General features: G+C 38.9%; 1 protein-coding gene across 4 annotated transcripts in view; it reads left to right on the top strand.

Annotated features, from left to right (window-relative positions):
* The first annotated feature begins 13,327 nt into the window (after nucleotides 1-13,327).
* The window catches only part of Abl2 (ABL proto-oncogene 2, non-receptor tyrosine kinase), a 143,720-nt gene continuing 132,454 nt past the window's right edge, over nucleotides 13,328-24,593 (top strand). For all 4 annotated transcript variants that reach the window (XM_004853363.4, XM_004853360.4, XM_004853361.4 and 1 more), the window contains exon 1: nucleotides 13,328-13,785. In XM_004853363.4, the coding sequence (XP_004853420.1) occupies nucleotides 13,629-13,785 (157 nt within the window). In that variant the 5' untranslated portion in view covers nucleotides 13,328-13,628. The remainder of the gene's footprint in view (nucleotides 13,786-24,593) is intronic.

Raw genomic sequence — 24,593 nt, 5'->3', positions numbered from 1 at the left:
AGCCAAAATAATCCTCCCCTCCCTTAAATTGTGGATGTCCAGTATTTTATCTCAGTGACAGAAAAGTGGCTAAGACACAAACTGTAGGGCCAGCCCAGATTCAAAGAACAGAGAATGAAACCACACACTCTGAATCACACAAGAAGTCATCATAAGTTAATCTCTTTTAGTGAAAATAGTTTTAAAACACAGAGGAAATGTGAACTTGTAAATAAAAGTTGGATTGCAAATAAGTTACAGTTTTAGTACTGAAATTGAGAAAGTCTTGTTTAACTTGGCTATCTTTTCCTGATGGCACTTTCTTTTCTTTTTCAAGTTCTAAAATAGTCCCACTTCCAAAAAAATAAGCCATCCTTTTCACTGTGATTCTCTGGATTTTTTCACACTCTCTGGATTTTCCAACCTACACATAACAGTAAACATCTCAGAGGTAGTTGTTTACTCAACAACTCAGAACTTCGTTTATGTATCCTCCCCTTTGTAGGCTCCTTATGGCCTCTTTAAGTATCATCAGTTTGAGAGAAAAAGCATATAAATTTTTATTTTATTATTATTTTTTAATCTTCATCCTCAATTTAATTTCTAAATTACAAATGGACATTCTTCTCATGTTATACCTTGAAAATATGATGTTATAGTAGCAAACATTTTAACATTTTTTATATGGCAGGCAACAATGATAGTCATCTTATAGGCACATGTTCAAGGAGGGTATTTCCTTCCATTTCTAGAAAGTAAAAAAATCTCATTAAGTGCTTCTGCATGTTTTAAAGCAACCAAAAAGTCACCATTTTTAAAAATTGTCTTAGTCTATTTACACTGCTATAACAAAATACCTTAGACTGGGTTGTTTATAAATAACAGAAATTTATTACTCATAGTTTTGGAACTGGGAGCTCTCAGACCAAGAGATCAGCAGATTCAGTGTCTGGTAAGGGTTCTGCTTCATCAATGGTCCCTTCCTGTGTGTCCTCACATGTGGAAGGGGCCAAGAGCTCCCTTGGGCTGTTATTAGGGCACTGATATCATTCATTAGGGTGAGTCCATGTGATTTAATCACTCCCTAAAGGAGTGCATTGGGGATTGAGTTTCAACATATGAATTTCAGGACATAAACATTCAAACCATAGCAATTAAGAAAGTCTCAAAATCACAGGTAAACACATACCTACCTTTTCTAAGCAATATTGTGCACAAGACAAACAGTGCAGAACATTTAATTGGTAGGGTTTTTTCCCCCTATCTTCTTTAGTAAGAAGCTTATAGAGAATGAAAATTCCATGAAGTATAGAAATGGATAACTAAAGTCTAGTATTTGGGCAAGACAATTTTTATTTTATGTGTTCTTCCACTTCATTAAAACCTTTGCCCAAACCAAGAAAATAACTTGAAATTCCTTTTTAAAATCCAAATCTAAAAGCTACGAAGAACATTTTGTTGTTGTCATTGTTCCTGTGATTTGAGGCATCACTTTGACAGACTGTGGAAAGCATGATTGTTGGTAGAACTTGTCAGATTCATTCAAAGAGGCCCATCCATCTGTCATCAAAATTTTCCCTTTTGTTTGCCAACAAGACATTTTGGTTGCAAGTTTAAAATCAGATAATATAACTTTACTGTTTTATAGAACAATCAAGTAAATATACAAGAATGCCTGTTAAACCATGTTAGCTTTTGTCGTAATGCCCAAGCTAATTCAGCAGCAACTATTTCAGTGTGAACATTGATGTCTTCGGGAAAGATGAAAAGACGCTTGACTGAGTAAAAGTACAGTACTCACCTTTCTCTTTCTGAACTTGTGAGATTCAGTGTTCAGCTCAGCTTCAGCTTTCACTATCCAACCCCAAATTCTTTGCTGCAAATTGTGCAATATGTTGTTTTGCTTATTTACCTCTTTAATCGTATTATATGAGTTCTTCTGTGTAGCATTAAAATAATAGTCGCTTAGCCTTCTTTTGAGAAGCTGTGTAGGTCATGCTGGCATGGGTATTCTAATTGTTCTTTATTATCTGAACTCTTAGAAAACATGGTCGCAATATTAGAAATTAAATTAGCATCATCTTCATACAAAGCACAGTATTTAATCCATGGGCAAAGTCACAGGCTGTTACAAAACAGGTAAATTGTTCACTTTTATTGCATCCCTCAGAGTAAGGCAACAATGGGAGATCCCTTACTGTGAATTGCTGATCAAGGTGGAAAACAGCAGCCTGAGGTTTTGGGACTGGGAGTCAGCAACTCTAGAAGTTGGATGAATTCTGTTGGTTATTGCAGACTCTACAGCATTGCTATCAGCTTTTTTTTTTTTTTTTTTTGAGATGCCACATGGGTTTTGCACCTTTCCTTGGAACTTCTACACTGGGATGTTTATCCTCCATCTCCAACACACTGGAGATTGAACTCAGGCCTCATGCATGCTAAGCAAGCTCTCTACTACTGAGCTACATTCCCACCCCTTGTTTATTTGTTTAATTTTATGTTTTCAGTACTGGCAATTGAACCCAGGACTGTCAAAATGAGCTACATCCCCAGCCCTTAAAATTTTTTAAAAATATATTTTAGGTTAATTAATTCATACTGAGGATTGAACCAAAGGAATCCGTACCACTGAGATACATACATCCCTATCCCTTTTTATTTTTTACTTTGAAACGAGGTCTTGCTAAGTCACCTAGGCTGGGCTGAAACTTGAAATATCCCTGCCTTGGCCTCCTATCGTGTTGGGATTACAGGCTTGCACCACCACACCCACCCTTTTTTAAAATTTTGAGACAGGGTTTTGGTAATTTCCCAGACTGGATTTGAACTTGTGATTCTCTTGCCTCAGCCTCCTGAATATCAGGAATTATAGGCGTGTGCCATCATACCTGGCTACACTGGTGAGGTAGAAGATTAGGGCTGGGGCAAATTCAGGCAAATAAGTGGGCGTATCCTGTCAAAGTCATGACACAGTTGAACACAGATTCCAGATGACTCTGTAGTTCCTCACCATTGTACATGGGACCAATCAGAAAAGCGCCATTTTCAAAGCTTCATTTACCTCTGGTACAAAACCAAATGAGTCTTCTGGCTCCAGGCCAAGTGAGTTTTTGATAGGACAGCCATCCCAAATGCCTTGGAGGCAGAGGACACCAATCCAGGAATCCAGTTATAAAGATCCCCTCCATTATCTTCCTGGTCTCTGTGAGCAGTTTTTTACCAGCCCGCTTTCACTCTGTAGAGCGTATTTCTTTTCCACCTTCAGTAAATGTACATCCTCAATACCTTTTCTGTGTGTCTTGTCCAGTTCTTTGTTCAGGACCCCAAGAACCCGGAAAGAATTACTTTGGGACCTAAAAGTCCCAGGACTTTTTTATTTTTATTTACTCTTGTCCTGGTAAAGGGTTTCCTAGTACCTGGGGTTTTCATGCTGGACCCTGCTCACCTCTCCCCTATTCAAATGCTGTCAGTCACAAACACTGATTTGCCTTGGGGATGGTGTCCTTAGCCCACTTGGGTCCTGCACTGGTCCTCCCACCTGGCCTTCCCCACAACATGGATTCTCCTTTACCTAGTCTGTTCTCTCACAGCCCACTGGGGGCTGACCTTCTCTCTGTATAGTGCTCAAACAAAAGGATATAGTCTAGACTAGACTACAAAACATGAGTATATCACAGTCAGAGTAAAGGTGGTTTCCTGAAAATTTTAGTCATATGGTTGTGCGTGTGTGTGTTTGTGCATGTAGATGCGTGTGTAACTGGATGAACTAGTAGTAATGTAAAATGCCTCCCCCTAACCCACACTTGCCCCTGTGCTGGGGCTCAAACCCAGGACTTTGTGTATGCCACACAAGCACTGTACCACTGAATTACGTCCTGAGCCCTATCATTTTAAAATCTATGTTCTGTACTATTTTAATTCTTATGAGACAATGAATGATATCTTTTTTTTTTTTGGTATCAGGGATCAGGCCCGGGTCCTTGCGCTTGCGCAGCAGGTGGTGAAACCACTGAGCTAAATCCCCGGCCCTGAGTGATATCTTTTTTAAATTTACTTTTTAGCTGATACATAAAAACAAAAATTGAAACACCAACAAACCAAAACAAAAATTGTACCATGTAGTGTTTCAATTCTTGTATATATTGTCATGTTTAAATCAGGTTGAAGATATTTATCTACTGGAACATTTATCACTTTTTTATAATAAAAACTTTCAAAATCCTTGCTTATAGCATTTTGAAGGGTACAGTATATTCTTGTTATTTGTAGCCACCCTGCTGTGCAATAACACACTAGAATCTCTTGCTTGTATCTAACTGTAACTTACTACCATTGATGAACATTTCCCCATCCGACTCTCTCAAGTAATGTATTATTTATTAAAAAACATAAAAACAAAAACTTGAACACATACAGATATGCACAAAAGCAAAAAGGAAAAGGAAAACACCAAAAATATTTATATCTGAATAATGGAGTTCTAGATAGCTTTTGCATTCTTTTTCATGACTTTCTGGATTTTCCAAATTTCCTTAAGTGAGCAGTCATTACACTGGTTTCAATTTTAATTTTCAAAGGAAGTATATTGACAAAATTATTTGTAGAAAAGGTAGAAAATAGTGATTTCTAAATGTCCTTTTCTTATTTAACAGATATTTATGAGCGCTTTGTAAAGCAGGGATGTAGTAATTTCTGGGGATGCACTGGAGAGTAGGGCCAGCTCTCTCCTTGGCATCTTAGGGCTTAGAACCTAGTGAGGAAGATGGACAAGAAATAAGTAATTCCTCCACAATAAGGGGAGGGGTAGTGAGGTACTATGGAACTTAGCCAAGAGAAGGTAAGATCATCAGGGAAGGCATAGACGTTAAGGAAGAGATAAATAGGAGTTACCCAGATGATATGGAAAGGGAACTGCATTTAAGGCAGAGAGAATATTGATAAATAAATCTGGCTTGCTTTGTTTGTAGAAAACAGCCACCAGAGATGCAGTTATAAAGTTGCTGAAGAAGCAAAGTTGCCAGGGAAGGTCTGGCAAGTCCTCTTAGAGGAAAACATAGGAAAATGTCTTTGCATCTTCTTTATCTTTACTCCCAGCCTTCCAGAGAGCTCAATGGAAAACAGAGTGGTTCCCAAAAAACACTAAACTAGCTCTTATTCATTGAAGGAAGGCACTTAGAAAGTAAGGCACGTATATTCACAGCAAAGGACAGCACTTTGCAGGTGAAGACTTTTTAAAAGTTTTCATGCAATGCTAAAGCTTTCTCTTTCTTTGTAAGAAAGTTTCTTACTGATTTTTTTTTTCAGGCGGGGCTTGAACTCACTGGCCTCGAACTCATGGCAATCCTCCTACCTCAGCCTCCCTGGGATTAATGCCTGTAATGCTTGGATTATAGTCATGCACCACCACGCCCAGCAGCTCTTACTGATTATTTTAAAAATTTAACATGCTGAGAAATGCAGTGACACAACTTACTTTTTCTACTGATGGCATTCTCCAATTTACCAATTTTCTATGAGTCATTTGCATTAAATCTACATGGTTGTACTGGAGCATTTGCTTTGATAGAATTGATTGTATCAATTATTATTATGAAGAAAAGCAGCTCAAACTAATTTAAGAAAAAAAGGCTTATAAATATTTTTAAATCAAATTTGAGATATTCAAAATTCTAATATTACTCATTATATGGGTTGAATTGCATTTTCCAAAAAGATAGATTGAAGTTTTAGCTCCTAGTACCTCAGGAGGTGAATTTATGGAAACAGGATCCTCACAAAAGTATCAGGTTAAAATAAGGTTATCTAATACAACTGGTGCTCTTAGGAAAAGAAGAGTTTTGGATACAATATGAAGATGGCTTCTGGGGCACTGGTACTGTTGTGTTTTTTGACGCTGATGACATAGCTGTGTGTAGTTTTTGAAATTCATCAACCTTATGAAAGACACATTTTTCTGCTATAATGTATGCATACATATACACATATATACTTTTATGTATCAACATTATACTTCTTTTTTTAAAAAATCGGACAGGTCTGGAGGTATGGCTCAGTGGTAGAGAGCATTTGCCTTAGCATGCACAAGGCCCCTAGAACTGCAATCAGTTAATCAATCAAGTTTTTAAATGGAGAAAAGATGAAGAGGATACAGGCTTTCAAATCAGAGGAAACAGCATAAGCAATGGCATAGAGGCTTGGTGAGATCCCCTTCTAGGAGAAGCTCAGAGAATGGGAAGAGAAGAGCTTGGGAGTGGAAGGTGGTAGAGGAAATTTACTAAGTGGTAGGCATCGAGATTGGTGTGGGTGCCTTCTGATTATACAATCTATGCTTTGGCCAGAGGTGGTGGTGCATGTCTATAAGCTCTGTGGGAGGCTGACACAGGAGGATCACAGATTTGAGCCCAGCCTGGGCAATCTGCCAACTTAACAAGACCCTTTTCAAAATAAAAACAAAAAGGGCTGGGGTTGTATCTCAGTGCCAAAGCCCTGGATTGAATTCCTATACCACCCTCTCCCCCCAATACAATCCTGGGGTGGTTTGAAAACATGGCCATGATATTTTGCTGGTCTTCCTTTTAGGAGGTGAAATCTATTTCCACATCCTCTCAATTTGGGCTGACCTTGTGACTTGCTTTGACTAATAGGCCCTGGTAGAAGTGATACTGTGAGAGTTTTGAAGCCTCACCCTAACCAGCCTTGTAGTTTTTGGGTTTTTTGGTACCGGGGATCGAGCTCGGGATCTTTCGCTTGCGAGGCAGGCAGCAGAACCCCTGATCTAACTCCCTGGCCCTGCCTTGTAGTTTTTTAACTTAGGCTCTTAGCATCCCGAGACCACCATGCTGTGAGGAAGTACAGGGATGTGGGCTGAACTGTGGCTTGCACAAAACTCACAGGGCAAAGTCCTTACTCCCAGGACCTGACATGACCTTTCTTGGAAATAGCATCTTTACAGAAGTCATTAAGTTAAAATGAGTCATTAGAGTAAACTCTAATGATGATAAAATGACTGTATTCTGATGAATATGGGAATTTGGACACAGGCACCCACAGAAGAATGCTATGTGAAGGTGAATGCAGAAATAGAGATGATGCTTCTGCATACTGAAGATTGCCGGCAAACCACCAGAAGCTCAGGAGGAGGCTGGAGCACATTCTTCACAGCCCTCAAAAGGATCAACCCTGGGATTTAGCTCAGTGATTCCGCCGCCTCCCTCTCAAGAACAAGGTCCCGAATTCCATCCTTAGCACCAAAAAAAAAAAAAAACCGAAAACAAAAAAATGGAAACAAAATCTTTGTAAATAGAGAGGGGTACAGGGGTTCAAGGGGGGGCAGGGGAATGGCGGGGTGGGGGGGAGATCAACCCTGACAACATCTTGGAGTTCTCATTGCCGGAACTGCGAGACATTGAGCTAGAGAGCAGTTGTGTTAGTTTCTTTTCTTTCTTTCTTTTCTTTCTTTCCCTCTTTCTTTCTCCCCCCCTCCCTCTCCCTCCCTCCCTTCCTTTCTTCCTTCTTTCTTTCTTTTTTTGGTATCAGGAGTAGAACTGAGGACCTTGCGCTTCCCAGGGAGTCACTGTGCCACTAAGCTACCTCTCCAGGCCTTGTGTAAGCTTCTGAGTTTGTAGCAATTCCTTAATGCAGCCCTAGCAAACTAATACAACTAATAGTCTAACCCATCAGAATCTAAAAGGTGTGCTAGTTTGCTAGGACTGCCCTAGCAAAGTACAAACTGAGTGGCAGAGACAATAGAAATTTATTTTCTCACAGTTCTGGAAGCTGGAAGTCTGAGATCAAGGTGTTAGCAAGGTTGGCTTCTTGTGAGGCCTCTTCCTTTTTTGTAAAAGATCACCTTTCTCCGTGTCTTCACATGGTTTTCCCTCTGTGGATGTCATCTTCATCTTCTTAACTCTTTTTCTTGTGCTAGGAATTTGAACACAAGGCCTTGGATATGCTAAGCAGGAGCTCTATCACCACTCTGCCCTAAATTTCCTCTTCTTATAAAGGCATCAGTCACATTGAATTAGGGCCCACCCAATGACCTCATTTTAATTTGGGCAGCTCTATAAAGTCTCTGTCCCCAAATATAATTACTTTCTGAGGAACTGGAGTTAGGACTTCCATATATGAATGGAGGAGGGGCACAATTCAGCTGTGACAAGAGGCCTATGGAGGAGAACCAAGAAACACCAGCAGACAGCAGTGCCGATTGCCTGCTATGTGAATGAGACCATCATGTTCCTTCCAGCCTCGCTGACCGTCTAGCTGATGCTGTTACATGAGCGAACCCAGGTGAGACCCGCATGTCCATCCAATTCATAGAATTACAAGAAGTAATAAGTCACTGTTGTTTTAAGCCACTAAGTTTTCACACATGGTTTGTTATACAGAAATATGTAACTGGAGCAACCTCATTTCCACTTCAGGCCCAAGTCTATTACACTATAGTTAATGATGGGTTGCATGTAAAATGGATTGTTTAGTCAGCTATTTCATTATTACCACTCAAAAGGAAGTCAGTACTAACTTATTAATTTAAAATGAATAGATATTGCTACTGGTAATATTTATATAGCACTTTTCCAATTGCTTGAAATAGCCTGTTAATAATTTATAAGGTATTTTAATCAAAGAAATATTGAATGATAGACTCTTGGGGCTAAATGGAACAACAAGAAGTCATTTAATCCATCTCCTTACCTTCAAAGAGAATGACTTATTCTATCCCAGCCAGATAAAAATCATCCTCTTCCTCTTCCTCTCTTTCTCCTCCCCATTGTTGTAATCCAAAAAAACTTTTAAAGTGCTGATGTTCTGTAAATGGAGCTGCATTTGGCATCTATAGGCCTTTAAAGATTTAATACAATGCAGAGACAAAGTACACATAAAATCTGAAGTACTGCATACACAAATAGCTTAAGAAAAATGCTACACATAAAATGACAGCAAAAAGTTTTTTCTTTCCATTTATCTACATAAACATTTTTCAGCCCAGGTAGATAAATATAGACTCAGATAAACATAACTATACAAGCATATGTGTATATGCAGTGAAAGAAAAGAGCTGGGGGAGCATAACAGCTTTCAAATATTTGAAGGACTGTTATGAAGAAAAAAAAAAGGTTAGATTTGTTCTGTGTAGCTTCAGGGTAGAACTGAGACTGGGATGCAACAGGTGGAAGTTTCAAGGAGGCATATTTCAGTTTAAATTTAGGAAGAAATACTTAGACTCCTTCAAAATAAATGGACTTTGTCATTGGAGTTACTATAGAGAGGACTCCAGATTAGCTTAGATGACCTCTAAGTTTCTTTCCAACCCTGTGACACTGAGCCATATGTCAAAAATTACATATATTTGGAGGATGTAGAGGAAGAGAAGTGAATTTGATAGGTAAAGAATTATTAGCTGCTATGGTTGTTTTAGGTATGGGCTGGGTACAGTCCTGGGAAACTGTTAGGTCTGTTGCTAAATGTGAGATTCTCACATGAAGAGGGCAGGATTGAGTGGAATGGGAAGGCACTCAGGAGCTATATTGGGGAGAAGAATACGACTATTTCAAAAGTCATAGTTAGAAAGGTGACATCCCAGAATTAGGCTGATTGAATATGGTGGCATGGACGCTTGCCACTGGAGGAACAGGAGATGAATAACATCAGACAATTATAATCCAAGGTATCTTGGAAAATAACTTGAAGCATTAGGTGAAAAAATTTTAATTTTGTACATAATGAAAAGGAGAATAAGCATGATTAAAGCAGTGAGAGAAAGAGTTTCTGTTTAATAAATTGCTTGGTTTTAAAGAAGAGTCTAGAAAGAAGAGGTTAGTAGTAGGAGAATCCAGCAGAGTGACATGAGCCTCAACTAACAGTGTCCAAAATAACACTGTCCATAAAGACGTAGAAAAGAGGTGGACATGGGAGATGATGTAGAAACTAAAAATATGGCAATAGCCTGGAAATGCTGACTGGTGAAAACAAGGATCAATATAGTATTGCTCACAAGCTCTTTGCTTTTGGAAACAGTGGTACTGGTCCCATTATAAGGAGGGAAGAATCCTTAACAGCTGAGTCTTGGGTAAGGTTGTCCCCAGGCCACTTACTTAGTCCTAGCTCCTTTGTTTTTGTTTTGTTTTGTTTTGTTTTCTGGTCCTGAGGATTGAACTCTACCACTGAGCTATAACCCCAGCCTCCCACTATTTCCCCTGGTTTCTTTTTTTTGGTACTGGGGATCCAACTTGGGACCTTGCGCTAGCAAGGCAGGCGGTGGCATCACTGAGCTAAATCACCCCTGCCCTATTTACCCTGGTTTCTGCCCCTGCCTTGAGCTTCCCAGCTGCCTTCAATTGAGATTGAGATGCTACTACTTGCAATTATTTTAAATGCTGAGCCAAGCTGCTTATGTTAATCTTTAAATAATTCTCCGGTAAGTCATTTTGGCTTATTTATATTGAGGTGAGGTAGTTTCCCCATACCAACCAGGTCTTTTCCTATTTATACACTGCTTCCAACTTCTCAGTCTGAAAGCTCCCATTTCACTTTGAAAACAAACGAGCAGAAAATGTGTAAACATAGATCTACACTTACAGGATATTTATTTGTCTGGGAGGCCAAGGCAGGAGGCTCTTTTGAACCCAGGGCCCAGCCTGGGCAATTTAGTGACTCCCTCAGTGAAACCTGTCTCAAAAAAAAAAAAAAAATTGAAAAAGAGCTGGGGATGTAACCCACTGTGAAGACCTGGGTTCAATATTCAGAACCTCCCCCATGCACATAAAGAAGCCATAGTAAGGGAATCTTTGTATGCAAAATAAAAATACTATGAAATAATTCACATCAGGTAGTCAGGTAGGAATGACAAAGTGATATATGATTCTTCATTTTATATATATAAACAATTAATACATAATATATTATATAATTATATATTAATTATTTATATTTATAAATTATTTATACCATTAATTTATATATAATTATAAATAATTATATATAAATTTAAATAAATATATATATATTAGTACTGAGGATTGAACTCAGGGTTTCATGCATGATAGACAAGTGCTCTGCCAATGAGCTACATCCCCACCCCTTGGTTGGCATTTTTGTTTTTAGTTATATGCAGGGTGGCAGGTGGGGTTCACCTGAATAGATAATAATAAATTTGTTCCAAGATCTATGTAGAATACACACTTCTTGAAGAAGTTAGGTTTGTAAAAGTTAATGGACTCTTAAAACATTATTTTTTTTGTACTGATAGTGTATGTTCATATGGCACTTGTATATGTCAAGTGCTGTTTGGAATACTGTGCGTGTATTAACTAGTTTCTTACAATAGCCTTGTAATAAATATCACCACCCTACAAATGATGAACTGAGACACAAAAAGATTAAGTGCTTTGCCCAAGATCAAATAGTTAATTAGTATCCTAGTTAAGTTTTTTTTGTTTTTTTTTTTCCCAGTACTGGGGATCAAACTCAGGACCTTGTGCTTGCGAGGCAGGTGATGGCACCACTGAGCTAAATCCCCAGCCCCCATAGCTAAGTTTTGAATCTAAGAAGTCTAGATTCAGACTATGTGCCCTTAACCACTTCACTATACCTGTATGGTGTTCACCTATGGCTTAGCAGAGAAACCAAACCATTCTCACCAAATTGAAATTCTCACAGATAATAAAAATCAAACAATAAAATAAAAAAAAATTCTAGTTATATTATCATTATCATTTTAGCCTTTGTAATTTTTTTCAGTATCTGTAAACACTTTGAGAATTAAAACAAAAAAAGGTATTTTATTTTAGTTATGTATTTATGTATTAATTTTCTTTGAGACAGTATCTTGCTATGTTGCTCAGGCTGGCCTTAAACTCTTGTATTCAAGCAATCCTCCTTCTTCAGTGTTCCCAGTAGCAGGGACTATAGGCACGTACTGTATGTCCAGTGGAAAAAAGTTTTTTTTTCCCCAGTACCGGGGCTTGAACTCAGGACCTTATGCTTGCCAGGCAGACACCGCGCCACTGAGCTACATGCTTGGCCCAGAAAAAAAGTATTTCAACCACAGAAAAACTTTGATCCAAATGAAAATTCATATTCTACGCAATAATAAAGCAGCGTTTCTTTTCTGATTTTGGGGGTTATTTCTGCACACACCTGAATAGCAATGGAATAGTTTCATGGTGCTCTTGGTGAACTGTGTGTCAGTTCATCTAAAGTCAGCCTGATTTTGTGAGACTTGGAAAGGAGAGCATCTATCTCTTTCCACCCAGTCTTTTCACTGTTATGTTCCTTTTTTGCAATGGTTCCCAATGTCTCAAATTTTAAGCCAAACTTCAGGTGGTAACTAATACTTTTAATAAAGCAACTAGGAAAGCCAAAGAAATAGAATAATTGGGGCTGGGGATTTAGCTCAGTGGTTTCACCGCCTGCCTTGCAAGTGCAAAGACCCGAGTTCGATCCCCAGTACCAAAACAGAAATAGAATAATCATTATCAAGTTATTTGAGAATGAAAGACTGCATCAGTCTTAAGATACAAGAGTGCATAATGGGGATGAATGGCAATGTGTGTATATAAATCACTTATCTTTCTGTCTAATACATTCTCTTTAAGTAACATAAAATAAAGATGAGCAAGTTCTGACTCAGAAACAGAGTGGAAGATATATATATTTTTTCCCTTTGTCATGAAAAGAAATCCTGACCATGTGCACCGTGAGTGAAGCATGCCAGTAGGAAGATTTAACTTTACTGTCAAGCATTGTAAGGGAAACAGAAATTCATACGGTTAGGAAGACTGTAAAGGAGTTCAAGAGGAATTCATGGCTGTACGAGGAATGAGGCTACAATTGCTTCACACTGAGATTGTAGAGTGTATACAACCCACCTAGATCAAGACATAATTTCAAAACATTAAAATCAAATAATAATAATATAACATTTTACTATCTTCTTGTGAATTTTGTAGACTTTTAAATTTTACTCTAGGCCGGCTGCTGACAAGGGTGTTTAAAGGGATTTTTAGTTGGACGGCAGAAAAACACAAGGCTTCACAAGTCCCAGCTGTGTTTGCTAATGAGCTGAGCACGTGGTGGGGACTCACACTGGACTGACTTGACAGGTGGAGGGGGGAAAGGGAAGGCCGGACGCCGTAGCGTGTGGAGCCGAATGTGGGAGAGGGTAGACTACGGCGGATTCCAATTTAGGAGGCCGAAGAGCGGTGAAGGGACCCAGGGTCCGAAAAGACCTGAGTCAGTCATAGACGTGCAAAAGAGGTGGGCACCCGGGGAACCCACCCGGCGGGGAGGAGGGGTGTGGGGCGGGGCCGCCGCGAGGCCCTCCCCCGAGTAGCGGAGGTGACTGGGCGGGCGGCGGGAGACGCTCTGTCCCACGCTCGCCCGGTGCTCGGTGGTTTAAAGATGGCGGCGGCAGTGGCGGCGTTGGGGGCACGGATCCGCCAGAGTGGGTGGGAAAAGGAGACTCTGTGAGTCGCCGAGAGCTAGCGCGGCGGCTGTGTGAAGAGTCCTGGTGCGGAGCTGCCGGCGGCCGGGCCCTGAGCCAGGGCAGAAACAACAGACCTGGGCCGCGCCAGGAGCCTGAGGCCGGAGCGGAGGAGGAATGTGACCAGGGGTCGGTGGGGGCGCGGGAGTACGCGAGCGCAGGGATGGGGCAGCAGGTGGGCCGCGTCGGGGAGGCTCCGGGGCTCCAGCAGCCTCAGCCTCGCGGGATCCGGGGCAGCAGTGGAGCCAGGCCCTCCGGTCGCAGGCGGGAACCGGCAGGGCGCACCACCGAGACCGGCTTTAATATCTTCACCCAGCATGGTGAGTGTGTCCTGGAGCCGGCATGACGGCTTGGGGGAGGCCGGGGGTGCGGTCGGGGCGGGATAGGAAGTGGAAGGCAGCCCTAAGGGGTCGCGGGGTAGAGGGGTGCCTGAGAGCGTGGGCGGAATCGGCTGCCATCTGGGCCAGTTGCGGGAGGCAAGTCACACCCCTCCCCCCTCCCGTGTCCAGCCTGGCTGGCAGCTCCTGGGAGCGGTGGAGGAGCAGTGGTCTTAGGGACCGTGGATGGGCTGTCCTCTGCCCTGGGACCCGACTGTGCAGCTGGAGGAGGACAGTGGATAGTGTCCCTAGGGGAAGGATGAAGGGAGGTGTGAGCGCTGTCTGGGAGGTGGGAAGATAGACCGGTTGTTAGCGAAGGGAACATGAGTTGTGCCCCCAGGGATTGGCAAATAGGAACTGAATCTCGGGAGACTATGGCGTGTAAAGTATGTGTATATGTCGGGCGATGAGTGTCAGAACGGTGAATTGTGAACAGTTCCCTGGCATACCATTCTATAGGAAAGATAAGGGCAGTATGTCATCACGTTTGACACTTTGGTTTTTGTTTTTTAAATTAGAAATGAAGGGCTTTCCCAACCATCGAATTCTATGCCTTTGAGTGGGACACAGGATTCTGAGATGGCTGGAAGGGGCTAATAGGTTGGTAGGCATGGTTAGGGGTTCAGTGTGCATAGGAACAAGATTATTTTGTGTGTGTCTTTGTATGCAAATACATACATATATGTATCCTTTATATAGTCTGGAGCCTATTTGGTCTCTCTCTATATTTTTAGAAGAGTTACCACCAGACTCTTAGGTCGCACACTCTTATTAGTAAAAAATATGGGCATAATAACGTAGTATCTTTATTAATTATATATTTGTTGCAGTACTAATATGTAATTTATAAACAGAAATAGAGTATAAGAAGGAATGACATACCTGGCCACGAAGGTTTACGTCTGTAATCCCAGCACTCTGGAAGGCTGAGGCAGGATGATTGCAAATTTGAGAACAGACTGGACAATTTAGCAACTTGGCCAGACCCTTCCTCAAAATAAAAAAGGACTTGGGATGTAGCTCAATGTGAAGGTCCTGGGTTCGATCCCCAGAACAAGAATGAATGAATGAATAAATAAATAAGTAAATGAAAGAGCTGAGGATGTAGCTCAGTGTGAAGGCCCTGGATTCAGTCCTCAGTTATACCAACCCCCCACCATGGTGAAAAAATAAGTATAAAGCTGGGAATGTGGTTCAGAGTTAGAGTGCATGGAGGCACTGGGTTCAATTCCCGCCCCCTCCCGCCACACACAAAATAGAAAAAATTTTTAAATGGACCATATGAGGGCCAGGGATTTAGCTCAGCCGCACAGCACCTGCCTGGCAAGCTCAAGGTCCTGAGTTTGATCCGTGGTACCAAAAAAAGGGACTGTTTGAGTTATAATATTGTTTTCCTACAACCCAGTAGATTCGTTTGCCCTTCTTCAGCATTATTCTTACACCACTTTTGAGATCACCTTTCTAGAGGACAAAGTAGAAAAGGAGGAAAACCAAAATTAACCATGTGATTACAATACCTTGAGACCCAAGAGGGGCTGGAGATACAGATGTGACTTCTCTATGTGGATAGTTGTTGTTGGTTTGTTTTATTTATTTATTTTTTGGTACTGGGGATCGAACTGAAGACCTTGCTATGTGGATAATTGAAATTGAGTTAAAAAGTAACAAACTGGATTTCTATTGATGATGCATATAGAAATAATATAAATAATATAATAAAGGAAGAAGAGGTAGAGTGAATCAAACCCAGGAGCACTCTGTCACTGAGTTGCATCCTTATCCCTTTTAATTTTGAGACAGAGTCTTACCAATTTGCTCAGGTTAGCCTCAAAGTTGGAATTATTCTGCCTCTGCTCAGCCTCCCAAGTAGCTGGGCTTATAGGCAGTACCACCAAGCCAGGCTCAGAGTGTTCTACACAGTTTACAGAAGAGGAAGAAGAAAAAGTGAAACTATTAGAAATGAAGTTTGGGGGCCAGGAATTTAGCTCTGGCACCACGCTTGCCTTGCAAGCACAAGGTCCTGAGTTCCATCCCTGGTACCGAAAAAAGAAAAAAGAAATGAAGTTTGGGAGGAAGTAATGATAGATGGTAGCATACAAAGAGAGATGAGCCCAAGGATGAGCCCTGTGGCTACTAGGTGAGTCAGTGTTCTGTGTTTGGACTTGTGAATAAACTGAGTTTACTCCTTAATGGAAGAAATACAGATGATTTGGGGCCATCCAGGCTTTACGTGTCTACTATTTAAGATGTATTCAGGCATGTCTTCAAGATATATGAATATTATATGTTAGTCTTTATTGGAATTATTTCCTAAAATATAGGAGAAAAGAATGGATTAGTAGTTTTTAGAGAAGTCATCCAAGTAACTTGTGGGAAGCATTACTGTTACCATGGATTAAACTTGGCCCACTGGACAAAAGTGATTCTCTAGTATCTTATTCAGGGCATAAGATTTTCAGAGAAGGAAGAAGTCATGAAGAATAGAGTAGGAAGATTTTGTTTGTTTGTTTTTGGTACCGGGAATCGAACTCAGGTCCTTGCCCTTGCGCTGCGAAACCACTGAGCTAAATCCCCGGCCCGAGTAGGAAGATTTTGAAGGGTGGATGTGATTTGAATCTTTTTTTTTTTTTTTTGGTACTGGGGATCAAACTCGGGACCTTGCATTTGCAAAGCAGGTGGCGGAACCATTGAGCTAAATCCCAATGTGATTTGGATCTGTGGAGCTTGTTGATGACCTAGTGAGGAGATAAGAGTGAAGTGGCCTTACCCCCTGGGGGGAAAAATCCTCGAGCAAAAATTGGAAGAGTCAAGATCTGGTCTGGGTTCTGCCTGACTGGAGTAGGTAACTTCAGAGCCTCACTGTAGGTACTTCATTAAAGCATAGAACATTGTTCTGAAGCTTTAGCATGGAGACTTTGTTAAAACAGATTACTGGGTCTCACCTCAAGAGTTTTCTGGCTTGAGTGTAAAGGGCTTGAGAATTTTCATTTTTGACAGGTTTCTAAGGCTTGATTCTGCTGCAGGATAGGGGCCATACTGTACTTTGAAAGCCACTGTTGTGAAGTGAAGAAGAGTAGGATCAAAGGTGATTCAAAGTTTGTCAGGAAACAATATATTGTTTCACTTCTTAAAACTAGTGCAAATGTCTGTGTTCCAGGTCTAGTATCCATCTGCATGCGAGTGACCACTGCCTTAAGACTATCTTTTTGATATTTTATCTTTAAGTGTTTATATGTTGAAGGCCTGTGAAAAAATGTACTTTTGAAAGAATCTGGAGTTATCAGGGGAAAGGGAAGGTGAGGAACATAGGGTTCTGGGACAGTTATGCTAGAGTAGGATGTGTTTCAGATCCTGGAAGAATTGGGTGGTAAAATGTCATTTTTAAAATGCTATGTGTGCCTGGCATGTTCTAAAGCACTTTATAAAACCCTATTTACCCAAATGGAAACTATCACAGAACAAAGACATTGGGATATTTATTTGTGATTCTATAGTATTGGTATGATAGTGGCTTGTTACCTTTGGAGTATGTAGTTGTGGACATATATATATGTATGCAAGATTTTTATCTCATCTCTTAAGATCAGTGAGGAGATTTTCAGAATTGTGGGTGGCTAGAACTTTGACTAAAGTATTCACCTCATTTCTGATAGTTAAGGAAATGCTACTAATATTTCTCCCTTAAAAATGGAAATGCAGGCCAGGCATGGTGCTGCATGCCTGTGCTCAGGAGGCTGAGTTAGGAGGATCTCTGAGAGTTCAGGGCCAGCCAGACTTTCACAACAAGACTCTGTCTCAAAAAACCAGAAAACAGACTGGTGCAACCACTGTGGAAATCAGTGTAGAGTTTTCTCAAAAAACTAAAACTAGAGGTTCTATTTGACCCAGACATTCCCCTTCTTTGTATCTTCCCCAAAGAATTAAAAGCATCATGTCACAGTGATATATGCATACCCATGTTTATAGTGACACAGTTTGTAATAGCTAAAGCTTGGAAACAACCCAAATGCCCATCAACCGACAAATGGACAAAGAAGATGGGTGTTTTTTTTATACAATGGAGTACTACTCTGCCATAAAGAAGGATGAGCTTCAGACATTTATAGCTAAATTGATGGACCTTGGGAGTATACTCTTAAGTGAAATAAATCAGACACAAATGATTAAATAGCACATTGTTTCTCTGGTGTGAGAAACTGAAAGTGGAATTAAGGACTAAAGTACATAATAGATACTGGGAAATGGGAAGAAAATGTTCAAATGGGAAGGGGAACATGGGAGGAGGGAGAAAAGAAGGAAGGGACAAGAAAAAAAGTGAAAATAGAAGGAAAAAATGGAAACAGCTTTTGTATGTAGGGGAAGGGGCTTGAGGGGAGGGGGGGAATGGGAAAAAAGAGGCAGGATGTATATCATGTACAGGTGCCTGTTCCCTAAGATGAGTGTTGTCATTATGTATGCCTAAAAATGTACCAATAAATGTTTCACTATTTAAAAAAACAAGAAAAGAAATGTATATCAAGTTAGGAAAGATGTCTGCCTATTCCTAGTTTGCTACGTTTTTATCATGAAGGAGAATTATAGTACTTAGCAAATCTATCTGCTGAGTCAACCAAATGGTTTTATTTCTTTAATCTATTAATGTCATATATGATACTTTTTTTGGAGTCAGGGTCTTATTATGTAGTTCAGGCTGGCCTTGAACTCAATACATAACCCAGGGTGGCCTTGAACTCAATACATAACCCAGGGTGGCCTTGAACTCCTGGTGATCCTCCTGCCTTAGCACCTGGTGAATGTTTTTAAAGAACTACTGATTGATAATATTATGTGTCTCTCTCTCTCTATATATATACACACACGTATATATATACACACGTATGTATATCTATACATATCTATATATTATGTATATATATATACATATCTATATAGATATGTATATATAGGGAGTAAGGTACTGATTGCCTAAGTACTGTACTTGTGTATATGACTCTTGGATTCTAAGATACTAGGCTGCTAGGATTGATTGTATCCTTCACATAGTACTAGCTGCATAGCAGATGTTCTTGAATAATTATGGAACAACTTTATTTTTTAATTATATGCATCCTTTTGTAGATTTCTTTTTTTGTATATTTCTATAATCGTTAATATCAGTTAAGTACATTTTAAATTACAGTATATCTGATTAGTAATGGTTTTGCTTGATAAAGCTTTCTAGGTAGCTGTTTTTTGCTTGATATTGGAATATTCAGATGTAAGAACTTCTGATAGGGTGTTTGTCTTGAAGAGAAACATAAAATTGTAGGGAGGGCATTATCTTATAGAGTGTTAATATTTAAAATGAACTAATCCAATGATCTTGTATTAGAATCAATAGTCACTTAAAAATGATATATTTAGTTTGTTATTACAGTATGCAAATTATAAGAAGCCTTTTATTCCCAGAAGAATTTAATATCACAACTTTAGTCTTAAACATCTTTAGGTTTTCGATTTTTTTGGTACTGGGGATTGAACTCAGGACCTTGCGCTTGTGAGGCAGGCAGGGGAACCACTGAGCTAAATCCGGCCCTCCCAGGAGAATTTAAAAACAATTTTTTTTAGCTTAGCACTCCAGAGGATTTTATATATTTATGCATTATACTCTAATTGCTCAGGTTAACAGCTCTGAGAGAGTTTTTAGGTATAATTTAGACGGAACTTTTGTCCAAAAGAATGTTGTTCCTCAGGTAGAAGGTGATGTATGCCCTTATTTATGAAGCTAAAAAGAGCATTGTGTATCTGTGTGTGACAGTGCGATATTTTGTACAGTAACTCTTGGTTACTAATCACTGCTTCTTTGAATTGTGTGCATAATTTCAGAATGTAAATTTGTGGTCATTATAGTAACTAACAGATTTTCTCAATATTGTTTTCAATTGAACTTTCACTCAAATGCGAGGAAAAATACACATTAAATACTATCCCACATTTAATCTTGGTTGCTTAAAGAAGTAAGAACATTGGGCTTTTTTCCCACTTTTTTTCTGTGCTGTAGATGTGCTGAGTTTGCAGTGGTGGTGCTGCTGCCAGCTCTTCCATAGTGAACTCTGCCAGTATTGGCTTCTGATCCAGCAGAACACAAAGCTCAGTACACCCAGGCCATTTGTATTCCCTGTTTTGCTGTCCAGGGAGTGGAAGGGTTTAGAAACCTTTTACTTGATATGGTAAAGGTCAAAGAAAATGTGTGTGTGTGTGTGTGTATACATGTATATTACACATACAATTTTGTTAACGTGTTCTCCTCTATGCTAATTTCAGCAAATTAAAGTGACAATACTGAGTTAGGGCCACTTAGCATTTTGTGGTTCTAGGGTTCTAGGTAATTACTGAGAAATATTTTTCTAAAACTAACAGTAGTAACAAGCACAGCTGTTATGAACTATCTTATTCCTTATAGAAAAGGAAGGTTGATACATGAAGGTTTTTGAAATTTGCATTTTGGTTTTTTTTTTTGAGATTTGACAGGCTTTATTTCCTAACTATAGGCAGCTTTGGTAACCGAAGGCGCGGGAGGGCCGGCCCTCACTGGCCCTTCTGGTGAGCGTTCTTGATGATGGCTTACTTGAACAGCCATCATTTTTAATTGCATAGTAAGATACAAAAATGTCTCAATGTAAAAAAAATTAACAATAGAGGAATATATAGAATAATTGTGAAAGTCCCCTTTGACATATCTGCCCTCAATACATATTCTCTTATTAGAGAAAACTACTCTATATGTGATGGATGTTTTGCAAAACATTCTATGTGTTTACAAATATTGGATATATATATTAATATTTTTCTCATCATGTCATATATATTCATACTATATGACCCCCCCCCAATTTTTTGCCTATAAAATGTTTGGAGCTAGGCGTGGTGGCACATGCCTGTAATCCCAGCACTTGGGAGGCTGAGGCAGGAGGATAGACCTGAATTCAAAGCCAGTCTGGAGTATACAGTGAGACCCTGTTTTGAAAAACCAAAATAAATAAAATGACTGTGAGAAATTTCTATGCCAGTATGTATAAATTTCTCATTCTTTTTCAAAGTTTTATAGAGTTCTTTGCACTACCTATGTAACCTATATATATAACCTATATATATTATATATAGTCCATATATATAACCTATATATATATTATATATAGTCCATATATATAACCTATATAACCACTTCCTTATTGATGATTTTTGTTTATAAGATTATTTTATTGTTTAGTTTTTTTTATTAGTATGTGTTTGTGATACACAGTAATTACATTCATCTATCTTGGGGAATTGGTAAATGTACTTGCTGCATCTTAATCATTTTTACTTTCCCTGTCTCTTCTCCTCTCTACTCTCCTGTCTCCCCCCATCACCGGATTTTAAGATTTTTTTTGGTACTGGGGATAGAACTTGGGACCTTGAGCTTGCCAGGCAGGCACTCTGCTGCTGAGCTACATCCCCATCCTGAGATTATTTTTGTTTTGTTTTGATTTTGGTTTTTTGAGATAGGATCTCACTGTGTAGTTCAGTCTGTCCTTGAATTTACTTTGTAGCCCGTGATGGGCTGGCTTTGAACTTGTGACAATTCTCCTGCCTCAGCCTTGAGAGTGCTGGGATTAAGTTTTTGTTTTTGTTTGTTTTTTTGTTTATTTGTTTTTTGCAGTGCTGGAGTAGTCCCAGGATTTAGTGCCTGCTAGGCAAGCACTGGACCATTGGGCAACACTCCATCCCTGATATTTTTTCCTTATGTATGTTCCTTCCTTTTTTAAGACAGGTTATGTAGTTCAGGTAGCCCAGGCTGGCCTTGAGCTCATGGCAATCCTGCCTCAGCCTCTTTAAGTTCTGGGGTCATAGGCATGCACCTTATTTTTCTAATTTGAATCTATCTGAAATTTATTTATTTGAGCTTGGAACCAACTTAGTGTTTTAATTGTCCATTACTTCCGTACTCATTTAATACTCATATTTATTATATATTAAATTCTCATACATATAATAGGCCTTTAAAAAATGTCTGTCCTTATATTTATCTCTGTCTCTTCCTGCATATTTATATACTATTTTAACTTTTATAAGCTACTAAAATGTATGTATTTATGGCTATCCTTCCCAGTCATTGGGTTCTTTTTCATTATTTGTTTGTATGTTGTATCAGGTTAACATTTAGAAATCTTGATGGGATTTTAACAGTGTGTTGAATAATAGGCTAATTTGGGGATGCAAGAACACAATATCCTTTTGCCAATCCAGGCAGATTTTTTAATCCTTTAGTAAAAGATTTATTTTATTCATAGTGTTTTTGCACATGTTTTATTAGGTTTGTTGGTGGGCATTTTGTAATTTTTGTTATTGTGTTATCTTAGTTCATTACGTATCCTAATTGCTTCTTGCTAATATGTGAAAGATCAGTGATTTTTGTATGTTGATCTTGGATCTCATTGGTTTACTGTTTCTTATATTGTATCTAGTAATTTTTTACTTAATTCTCTTTCTGTGCTATAGTAACTTTCTGCCATATTTAAATTTTCTTAAAACTGATAATCTTAGCTGCTGTTGTTGTTATTTTGTTCTTTTTTTTTGGTACTGGGGATCGAACTCGGGTCCTTGCGCTTGCGCAACAGGCGGCGAAACCACTGAGCTAAATCCCCGACCCCTATAGCTGCTGTAGTTTTAAAGGCTTATTCTGAGAGAGTGTTTAAATTTTCATTGCTATCTTGGCCACACTTTTGTGATACATAACATTAAGGCATTTGGTTGGGAGGAGGCATGTTGGAGGTGGGGGTGGGTTGCTGGGAGAGATTGTCTATATTTATTTATTAATAAATTCCAGATATTTTTAATAGTAACGCGTTTTGTTCACTCCATTTCTATACAATACCTGAAGTATATGTAGTACATATATCTACAGTGCACACATAAACAGACATATGTATAACAGAGAAACTCAGTGGTATATTTTAATAAATAGTGAGAGACATTGTGGCTATTTGTATACATTCAGCATAAAGAAATGTCATTATTTGCGGTTACTATCTAAAATAAAACATGCATTTATTGATTACTTTGGGTTTTTTGCACAAATATTGGGGAATATTGTACAGATGTTTTTGCACAAATAGGGAAATTTTTTTTTTTTTTTTCTGGTAACGGGGATTGGACTCAGGTCTTTGCGCTTGCAGGGCAGGCGGTGGAACCACTGAGCTAGATCCCTGGCCCAGGAATGTTGAGTTAGGTAAATAGATTTCCAATGTTGATGAACTTGATGACGATTATAGTTAAAATGCTACATTAATAGTTGAGATCACTTCTAGAATTCTGAGAATAGGTTGCGCAAGTATAAACTTTTTAGGTATGGAAGATATATGTAATGTATTGTATGGATAATGTGAGTTTCAGATTCTGCCCATATTGCTTGGATTTAGCTTCACAACATAGTTTCATAACTCTGCTGGTGGTCAATTAACTAACTCTAATATCTGATTCAGTGTGGATTAATTAATATTGTGAAACTGATATTTAGCTCTAGGGAAGTCTCAAGAAACAATCTTTTCTTTTGCAAAAGTAATTAATTCTTCCTAATCACCAGAAGTTAATTTTCTGATGTCAGTAAATTCTAAAGTTTATTTTTAATATGTGAAGGAAGTGTATTTTTTTTTGGGGGGGGGAATGTATTTTAAAAGGAAGTATTTCAAGCACACAGAAAAGCATAGTGTATAACATGAAAGAATGCCCAGATACCCACCACTCAGATTTAATACATGTTAATATTTTGTCTTTCTATAAAAGGCCCAAAGAGGAAGGGAAGTGGGAGGGATTGGGGAAAGGAAGAAAGGGAATGGAATTAATATGAGAAAAGGAAAAAATGGAAACAAATTATTTGTAAATAGGGAGAGCAGGGGAATGTGGGAAAAAATAGGAACCAAGATATATTATGTAAAGGTACAAATTTCCAATGATGAATGTCATTATATTGTATACCTAAAATGTATCGATAAAATTAATTTTAAAATACTTTGTCTTTCTAAAAACACATTATAGAAACAGTTGAATAATCTCTGTTCCTCATTCCCATTCTCTTTTCCTATCATGAAGTTAAGACTACTCTGATGTTTATTCTTTTCCTTCAGGTAGTTACATTTTATTCCATACATAATTACCTAATATATGTATGGCATAACATGTAATATTTTATACTTGAAAGATTTACATAAATGTTTTGTCTTATTTACTTTTGCCTGTTTGATATAGGATCTCGCCTTGTAGCCCAGGCAGGCCTTGAACTCACTACCTCAGCTTCCTGAGTGTTGGTATTACAGGCATCTGTCACCACTTCTGGCAACTTTCTTCTTTTTTAACCATACTGTGTACTTATGTTATATACCTGTGTTGAAATACATATAGAGGTAGTTTTCCATTGTAAAGCTATCAGAATTTATTTAGAATTTTTAAAGTTGATGACAGATTGTTTCTAGTTTTGGATAAAATGGACACTTGAGAGTTTCTATTTGTGTTGACTGGAAAACTATGTAATTTTTTTTTTCAATACTGGGAATCAAACTCAGGACCTCGTGTTTGCCAGGCAGGCACGGCACCACTGAGCTACATCCCTGACCCTCTTTACAATTATTTTTAACAGACTAATACATGTACATGTGACAAAATCAGAGAAAATAAGATTTAAAAATGGAAAAACAAAACAGTATCTCCATCTTTATTCCATAGATTGGCATTGT

This window comes from Heterocephalus glaber, unplaced genomic scaffold, assembly GCF_053883595.1.
Source record: "Heterocephalus glaber isolate CG9 unplaced genomic scaffold, H.glaber_assembly_v1.0 deba00001600, whole genome shotgun sequence".
NCBI classification, from domain to species: Eukaryota; Metazoa; Chordata; class Mammalia; order Rodentia; family Bathyergidae; genus Heterocephalus; species Heterocephalus glaber.
The sequence above is the reverse complement of the archived record's forward strand: the minus strand, read 5'-3'. Positions and strand labels throughout refer to the sequence as shown.